Raw genomic sequence first — 9,721 nt, 5'->3', positions numbered from 1 at the left:
GCGGACTCACTTATATTAGTTACTCTGGTCGGAGTAGTGATTAGTTGTTTGAGATCATATTGGTAGCAGTAATCTTTAAGAGCCTTAAGCATTCTATCACATTTTCCCGTTGATTTTTCTAGAACGTTAACATTGAAATCCCCTAATATAATAATTTCCTGCTCATTGAACCTGTCAGCATTTATACTAATATTTTCCAATAGTTCGAAGAAGTTGCCTTGTTTTGGTGGTCGATAGCATACCCCGGTCAATATTGGTTTCGATCTTGGTAGTAAGATATCAACCCATATAGCTTCTAGCCCCACTTTATCCATATCAGTTCTTATATTATATGCTAAATCATTCCTGATGAAAATACACACCCCACCACCTGATCTATCTCTATCCCGCCTTTCTACACTATAATTTTCAATTTTAATTTCACAGTCATCAACTGAATCATCTAGCCAGGATTCATATACCGCAATCACTACAATTCTAGCTTGCATAGCAATATATCTAAATTATTCTATTTTAGGAAGGATACTGCGAGCATTTAAATGAATGAAATGTAGACCTTTTGGGAAAAGCTGAATTCTGATGAGGCGCGATGGCATGGGTCTACTCCTGTTATTATTAATCCTGTGTCTCGTTGAAACTTATCTGCCGGGTCTTAAAGTGTAGTCAGCTTGGAGCTCCTAGGGATTGGTTCCTCCGACGCTAGCACGATTGATGTATCCTGTGCTTCATCTGATGCCTTGAGGCCCCAACCTTCTAGTTTTCCTGATGAACTTTAAGGAAGTTTCCAGCCAGTCGATCTCCTCCCTTCCTGTTTAAGTGAAGTCCGTCATGGGAGTAGAGGTCCCGCCTGCCCGCGAAGTCTGCCCAGTTGTCTAGAAACTTTACCCTACTTGCCTTGCACATGGTCCGGATCGTGTGGTTGAAGGACATCAATTTCTGGTTGATGTCTTTAGATCTGAAACAAGGTATTGTACCTGAAACTACTAGCTTTCCTGTTATATCTTTGCTGCTGGCTTTTATAATTAAACTTTGTATTTCCTTCCTAGCTATCTCTAGATCCTCGTTTAGAACATCAGTAACCCCTACATGCATAACTACTGTGCCCTGGCTATCTGAAACATTTACTATCCTATCTAGTCTTTCCTCTATATATTTTGCTCCAGCCCCTCCAAAAGTTACAACACACCTATCATTTCGATCCCCATCATTGCAAATAGCTTTTACAGTTTGCCTAACTATCGAGTCCCCAATAACTAAAAGGTTGTTTAGGTATCCAACTTCCTTTGAGTTCCTTGACGATGTATCTACTATTTCCTCTTGCCCCATCTTCGTTGGAGGGTCCCGGAGTATCTCGTCTTCCGACTCAGGAGTGGAGTTGAGCTGATCCAGAACCTCATAGCTGATCTGAACCACTCTGCTCCGCAGCTCCTCCTTCAGGCTCTTAATTTTATCGCTAAGTGCTGCCTTTTCCTTCAGCCACTCCCCCTGAAACTTACATATAGCACAGTCATACACGAAATCATCGGGCATAACATCGTCGGCGCATATGTTTTCCCATATATCCCATCTATTACACTTACAACATTGAGCCCATCTATTACCAAATGTATCTACTTTCTTTGATGTTTTCTTCTTTTGATCCATTTAGCTTACATTAGATCTATCAGTTTATACTTAATTGCCCAGGATAGAGTTTATTTATCTAGTTGATGGGTAATTTAGAACTTTCCCGCCAAAAAACGACAACAAATATGGCCGCTCCCCTCTGCCTTTCTAGTCTAAAATCTAGCTTAACTTTACTTTTAAACCGTATCCTCCACCATATAAGTTAATAGAATGAAAAAGTACTTCCTTTAGGAGTAAATTGGAATCTCTTTCAGTGGTCGTAAGCGCTGAAAAGTCGTATTCTTCACGTAATGTTTACTCCTTCATTGGAGAGATACGAAAACACGTCCGTTTGCTGCGGTGGCGCTCCATGTGTTCCCGTTAGTTGCAGTTGCAGTTAGTTGCTTAGCTAACGGATGAAATCGAATGTTAAGATAACAAGCAACCAGACACTTAATAAGTGCAAAACATGATTATCCCGTCTTGTATGTGAACACATTTGGGACTAACAGGGTTTACTAGAATCCCACCACTCCACCACAGAGTCACCGCAGTAGACGTTAGATGAGCGCTGTCGCTCTGCGGCACTTGTTATTTACAGGTATTCTGCTACTGTTTGTGCTAATGTCGTTGTCTATGCTGGAACATGGTTGATGTTAGATTTTGATGAGACAGGGAATGCTGCTTCCATAGGAATTGGTGACCAGTTTGTGTTTCGGGTAAGCTGTTTGAAATAGCCGATTTACCTGGCAACTAAAATTGTGTTGTCCTGCATGTACGAGTGTAAAATGCCACATCGTACCATATCCTACATTGATGAGCAGAAATGTTGTGGCTTGTAACGTTTTTTATGATGAACATTTAAAAGAAATCCACTCGTTTTGTGAATTATGTGTGCCAGTTAGATTAAGAAATCTACTAGTTTTGTGAATTATGTGTGTTAATTGTGTGTGCAATTATGTGTGCATTAGGTTAGGTCTATATTTAAAACTTTCAGAACATGGCTCTGTTTGTGGTCGGAGTTGGCCTCGTACATTCCATCATATTCCATATTGGGACAAAAGAGGAGCCATCTGAAGTATCGACCAGTCTTAGTCAATGTATATATGACAGTAGTGGAGCCAGCAACTGGCAGAAAATGGCTTGGAAGGACTGGTTTAAAAACCCCAGATTTTACCTGGTATGTGTGATATAATGTGTAGTAATAATCAGGGCTTGAATTAACCGATGGCACCGACGGCAATTGCCGTCGGTGCTCCTATCAATCGCCGTACTGCCCCTGAAAATCCAACCCGACTGACGGCAGTGACCTGCCTTGCCCTTTTCTGTAATTGCCGTCGGTGCCTTTGGCTAGACTGGTTCGCGGCCGCACTGTTTGTCGCAGAGCGTGTACATTGTCTAGCAGAGCGTGAGGCCGGATACCAGTCTACCATTTTAGAGAAAATTCAAGGCAATTTCTCACATGTCCCCAAAAAATTGCCTTGCTCCTCTCGTCGCTTAATTCGAGGCCTGGTAATAATTGTAATAATATAACTATGTATGTTCACCAACAACTCCATATTAGTCTGTATATCTTTTTTAGTCTATAAATCTCTATAGATTTGTCAGTTCCTCTTTATCATTCGTATGTGCAGCCAGAAATATTCTCATAAATTGAACTTTACCTCCCCTCCTCCCCCCCATCGATTCCAGGTTGCAGTTCTCTACATGTCGACGCGGCTCTATGTGAATGTGAGCCAGGTGTACCTCCCTCTGTACCTGTACGAGGCACAGAAGCTCGACAAGGACTTCATCGCACGTGCACCACTCATCGTCTTCGTGTCGGGATTTCTTACGTCGCTGCTAATGAGATATACAAACGACAAGATTGGGCGAAAGGTACGAGCATTATAAGTGTATGTTAGTCTCAAGTGTTTTCTCTACATCTCTATGTCTCTTGGAACCGAATTGTTCTCTCGTCAGTATACTTATTATCTTAGCAAAATCGTTAGCTATATGTATTATGGATCACAGTAGCAAATAACTCATAACAGATAAAGCAACTTTTAGGGAGACATTTTCTAGGCCTGGTAGAGAATATCCACTTTGCCCCGTTCATAGTGCTATGCATCATGTGAATAACATGAACCTAAATTGAGCACTCTAGAAAACAGAAAAAAATAAGAGCAAACACAGTGGAAGGAAATGACAACACATGGGTGGATATAAACAACAGATGCACATATCCGTGTGTACAAAGTAATGACTATCTGAAATGAAATCTGAATCTGAATCTGAATGAAAACTGAAAAATACTTTGCGCATTGAATGAATGAAGCATTCAGGTCATACATGTAGCACCTTGCTTATTATGTTTATTCACATTTGCAGATGACGTTCCTGTTGGGTGCATCCGTTGGAATGTCACTGTCAGCCTGGATATACCAATACAATCTTGGTTACCAAATATATGGGGTCGCTATTGTTCTTGGTATCGCAGCTTCAACGATGCTCGTCACCTCACTATCCATGGTGGCAGACCTAATTGGTGTGAATGTCGTATGTATCTTTATTGGTAGTAGCTACAGCCTTTACAAAACTCACACCTAGATGTTATATTAATTTCAGCTAATGTACTGATTGGAAGCCATATAATTGTGCTGAAAATATCTCGCAGGGTATGAGTTTGTTTGTTCCACATCAAAGCATATAAGCCAAGATGCCTGTTAAATGTCATTTCTGGCACGTGCTTTGCGCATGTGACTCATATCTGGTTTATTACTTTATTCACACAGGAAGGCAGTGCTTTTGTTTATGGAGTAATGAGCTTCACTGACAAGCTCTCTAATGGTGTCGCTGTTAATGTGATTCAGAGACTACATCCCTGCAAGTAAGTGCCTCTAGCCTTCGTGTTTAAAGAGAATTTTTCCTACACTCAAAACTCCAAGGATACCAAGATAAACTTCAGCCCATGTGAGCTTACGTAATTTTGCACTGTTATTAAGTGCCGTATTTTATGAGTTATGTCTCTTTATTCGCAAAAATTTTAAATTCAAACGTGCGACTTGAATTTTAGGCAGTTTTTTTTATTTTTCTCGGTAAATATGAAACTTAAAGAAAAATCCTGATGCGCTATTTTGGTACATATTGTGCTTAACATGTGGCGAAAATTTTGTATCCTCACTCTTTCTGGTAATTGAGAAATATCTAAAATACTATTTTTACATAAAAAAATTTTGTCGTAACATAATTAGGTGCTGGAAAATTCATGAAAATTTTTTGCCTTGAGCATAGAGATATATCTCCGCTATAAATAAAACAAGTGATTGATTCGATTCATTTGTCAATAAACGTTTAATCTTTATTAGAGCCATACCCGTGCACAACGTGGAGAGTATCCTTAACCTTCACCCACACGCAGTTCTGAACGACAGGAGTATTTTTTTCTATTATTTATCACATTGATTATGACGTCATTTTCATTTATTGATTTAAATTAAAATCTAGGTGACAACTAGGTGCCTACCATCTCTCCTGGAGGGTGGGAGTCTGTAATCTAACTAAGCACTATTTCCTATTTCGCTTTATATCTTTCAGAGCATGCTGCATTGACTGCAGGTACTATTTTCGTTCAGTCATGACATTTGTACCTGGCGCTGCTGCTGCAGTCGGTGTGATAACCTTGTTCATCATTTGGATTGCCTTTGAAGATCAAATTACTCAAAGTAAGTCATACACCACACAGAGGAGTGAGAGGTACATATATACTCTTGAGTCATAGGTGTTGTATGCAGATGTCATTACTCTCGTCTTGCAGCCACTTTGCTGATTCTCTGTGAGTCACTGACTCACAGAAACGCGGTATAACAAAGCATTTATGTACAATAAATTAAAGTATTCGACGATTAAAATTCTCAACGATGGCTTTGCAAAACTTCACCAGTGTACCAGTTGTGTCTGCTAATTCTTGCTGTATGTATGAATGATATATAGTGATGCCACACTTTGATGTATGTATGCAATTTTTCTGAGTATAATGTTGCCACGTGGTTTTTGCAGGAGAAATGTCTCGATGTAATGAGGAAACACGTCCACTGTGCAGCAATGTGACAGCGGCTGACTGTGCCAGCTATGAATCAAACTTGTCGAACCAATCCATCTGCGATGTGAAGTGTGCCGTTGATGGTCAAGCCTCTGCTTCGACGCATTAGAATCGACGATGAAGACGACAGCTGTGTTTTGTTACGCTAGAGGCTCATAGGGCCATTGAGGCCACTATGTGTAGGCTGCGAAATCTAAAAAATCAAAACCTTCCTATCATTTTACGCATTAAAATCAAAGATGAAGACGACAGCTGTGTTTTGTTAGGCTACAGTGAGGCCACTAAGGCTGCGAAATAAAAAAAAATCAATTCCTTCCTATCATTTTAATGGTGCTCTCTGTGAGTTGTTTAAATTAGATCAGGAGTTAATGAGACAATGTTAACAAGTTTGTCTCATTAACTCTTGATTGGATCTAAATAAGAACATATGACAGTCTAGGACACAGAGTAAATTGTATATGAAGTGGTCATACACCGTGTATATCGATATCTAGATCTAAGGCTATGTGGTCAAGTGCATATAGTAATGACGATAATTAACACAATATAATAACAATAATTATAATAATAATAATAATAATAATACTTGTATATACCCGGTGGGATACACATGAATAATGTGCTCAAAACTAAATGTGATACTCTCCATTCTGTGATGTGTGGAAATATGGGTCTGCTAAAAATATATAAGAAATGCAAATGTAGTGCATACCATTTACAGTAGTTTTCTCATGTTGATCATGAAATCTTGCTATTAGAGATTTATAACGTCATATTATTGCTATTTATCTATGTTATAGTATCGTCCTAATACATTGTTGAGAAATTGTGGATTCCATCGTCATAATAGACAGATGAGCTGACCGCACAATTCGTTGCTCATGTAAACCTGTGACAGCAGCCACAGGGATGTTTATGGTCTATAATAAACAGCCAAACTATTGTGGAAAAATTAATTAATTGTAACTTACTCGACTTGTTGAACCGGTTGGTTTTCGTGAAGCATGTTGTGCGAGTGAAAGAAGAAGATGTATATTTGATACATTTGTTATATGGATTAAAATTATATAATTATATTTATACGTGCTGTATTTTGTCGTTATTACGAGAGATTTGGATGTGCTTATGGCGCTGTCACAACCACCGTATGAAAGCCATCGTATACCGACGTATGGAAAATTTGGTGAATACGCTGGCGTACGTCGAATAAGTTATGGCTAAGCTTTGTATAAGTTAAGAGCACGCCGAAGCACGCTGGTATACGTCGTAGTACGGCGAGGTCGTCAAATTTTTGTTTGCATGCACAACATTTTCCGACGTATGCCAGCGTATGCCCATACGTCCCGCATACGCGGGCCATAAGTTGTAGGTAAGTTATGCGATCGTTGACACACGTTCACACACGTTACTTGTAAGTTACTTATATAAAGTCGAAATACGTCGAGATAATGTCTAGCGTACCCAAAACTTATTTCTAACCTATGAGTAACGTGCTTTGAACCTATGTGTAACTTATCTCCAACGCATATTGACGTATGTAGCCGTATTTGACGTGTTCCGGACGACCACAGAACTAACTGAACGTGTTTCTAACTTACAGCTACCTATAATGGCGTATGGGCAGAGTTTAGGGGAATTGGTATATAAGAATGTTGATACTGCGACGGAGATGTTGATACTGCGATGTCTAGTGCGGTTATAAATTGAATCGTCGAGCGGCAGCCTTTTTATAGGCTACGACACGTGATCGTCGGCGATACGCTGCCGCGCGCTATGCATAAGTTAGACTATCGTTGGGCATAAGTTGTGAACGCCGGCAACACGCTAAGCAATCGTCGGTATAAGTTATCACAACGTTCTATATACGTGACTAATACGTTATGTATACGTCCAACTCGTTATGAATACGCTATGTATACGAATTTCATATGTTAGCGTATGATTGGCATGATGCTATATTCAGAGATGCCAACCACTACGATTTATCCGTATTTTATGCGAATTTTGTTTGCATTTTGACCACTACGACCAGTTTGCATACAACTACGATTTTTATTACGATCGGAAAAAAATCATTTTGATGATATTTCAAGTGTTTTGTTTCAGTGTTACATTGATATAACATGATTGAAAATAACTACATGTATTTAGCAGCAAATATCAGTGTGAACTTATTGTCATTTTGGGTCCCAGAATGCAGGAAATTGCATCTCGGAATCAACAATTTCCCGGGGAGGGGGGGGGGCATGCCCGAACCCCCTAGCATACTCGGGTCACTGCGTGACCCTCGTACTACAGATTTCAGAAATCCTCACTACAGTTTGCTCAGAAAAGTGTTGGCATCTCTGTATAGTTACAAAGGGTTCTTATTTTAATAATAGTTTACGGGTGCCGTGGCATGTTATAAATTGTTACAGCACAAGCACCATGCATGGTGCACGTACTACAACATTTCTGTTGCAGGGCATTATACCTATAGCTAGATTAGTAACATATATAGCTATATATACATATATATATATATATATATATATATATATATATATATATATATATATATATATATATATATATATATATCATAATCAAGAGCGTATAAAAAAGTGCCTGTGCACGTTCACGTGCGTGCGTGTGCACGTACAAGTGTCAAGTGCATGCGTGTGCACGTACACGTGCGTGCGTGTGTACGTATACGGCTAACTACGAACTCGCTTATAACGAAAACAATGCCAAGCTATGACAAAAGAAGCGTCAAATGTGCCTCCTGTCTGTGTAGTACCGGTATCGTAACCGTAGGCTATGCGGCGGTATTTTTATTAGCTCTCGGCGGACAGGTGTGGGTGCGAAATAGTCGCCATCGACGCTAGATGGCAGTAGCGCTCTGGTGTGAGCGCAATGGCAGAATTTAGGCGTTAAATTCGTCATGTTCATAGTGCGTTTGCGGAAAATGCCCAAGGGCAACGTTGGTTCAGGTTATTGACAGCGGAGACGAAGTTATATCACTGCGTAAGTGGCCCGGGCAAAGTGGAGGAGAAATGTGACGGCCACAGGACATGAATGGTAACTGAAATCGCGTGAAATACGCGAGCCGTGAAATCGTGAGAAATCGTCAAAACAAGGTGAGGTCGCTGGATGAAACGACGTATTGTCGCGCCTTTGCGACAACAAATGAGCTCGTTCTTTCCCGTCAGTTGCAGTTAGTTGCTTAGCTAACGGATGAAATCGAATGTTAAGATAACAAGCAACCAGACACTTAATAAGTGCAAAACATGATTATAATCAGGAGATGGGTCATACTTGTGCTAAGACAAGCTGACAAAAATGTCCTTTTCACAGACTTCACTTAACACAGCGGAAGACCACCTTGTCTGGAAGCCAAGAGTCTGCAGAATTTTCTCCGTGACTGCGCAGACTCTTATCACACTAGGGAAGCCTTCACTAGTCCACCTCGATTTTTCCGATCCAACAGCTTCACAGATGAGTTCTCATTATCGATTAGAGCTTCTACACACTGAGAACATGCTGTGCATTTCTTAGCCATACGAACAGCGTACCCAGCAATATATTCGATGGCTGCCTCCTTTTACAATGTGAGATGTTGAACCACAGGTGCATCAGCATAGTCATGATCTACATCAGCTGGGCAGCGCAGCTCTAAGTCGTACTTTTAATTAGAAGCATGTCATTCTCCTCTGTGCTACCATCTCTGCTCGTTGTATGGGTACTGGCAACGTGGAGTATGGCAGTTGCATCTTGGGCAGCACAGTTACCTCCAACACCCTCTATCTGATGCCGTGTCAGAAGCCGTTTATATGCAGAAGTGAACTGTCTTGCTGAAGGGTTGTTGTTTGTGCCATTCGCTGATCGTACTGCACAAAAGTAGACTTCTAGGTGGTCCTGGCTCATTTTATATGATAGCAAGTATTTCAGCAGAGAGGATCACATGCCACAAGAGTGTCATACATAGCTTGAAAACTGCGTATTTCTACAAGAAATCCAATGAAGGGTGTCTTCCTCCGTGACAGGTGCATTAGG

The 9,721-nt window shown here is 40.3% G+C and overlaps 1 protein-coding gene across 1 annotated transcript in view; it reads left to right on the top strand.

The window, feature by feature from the left end:
* The window catches only part of LOC106809756 (major facilitator superfamily domain-containing protein 12-like), an 11,453-nt gene extending 4,687 nt beyond the window's left edge, over positions 1 to 6,766 (top strand). Inside the window, exons 5-11 of the mRNA XM_014812957.1 lie at positions 2,207 to 2,324; positions 2,603 to 2,785; positions 3,298 to 3,483; positions 3,976 to 4,143; positions 4,380 to 4,474; positions 5,182 to 5,309; positions 5,644 to 6,766. Coding sequence (XP_014668443.1) covers positions 2,207 to 2,324; positions 2,603 to 2,785; positions 3,298 to 3,483; positions 3,976 to 4,143; positions 4,380 to 4,474; positions 5,182 to 5,309; positions 5,644 to 5,795 — 1,030 coding nt within the window. The 3' untranslated portion in view covers positions 5,796 to 6,766. The remainder of the gene's footprint in view (positions 1 to 2,206; positions 2,325 to 2,602; positions 2,786 to 3,297; positions 3,484 to 3,975; positions 4,144 to 4,379; positions 4,475 to 5,181; positions 5,310 to 5,643) is intronic.
* Positions 6,767 to 9,721: the final 2,955 nt, after the last annotated feature.

This window comes from Priapulus caudatus, unplaced genomic scaffold (assembly GCF_000485595.1).
Source record: "Priapulus caudatus unplaced genomic scaffold, Priapulus_caudatus-5.0.1 Scaffold381, whole genome shotgun sequence".
Taxonomy (NCBI): Eukaryota; Metazoa; Priapulida; class Priapulimorpha; order Priapulimorphida; family Priapulidae; genus Priapulus; species Priapulus caudatus.
The sequence above is the reverse complement of the archived record's forward strand: the minus strand, read 5'-3'. Positions and strand labels throughout refer to the sequence as shown.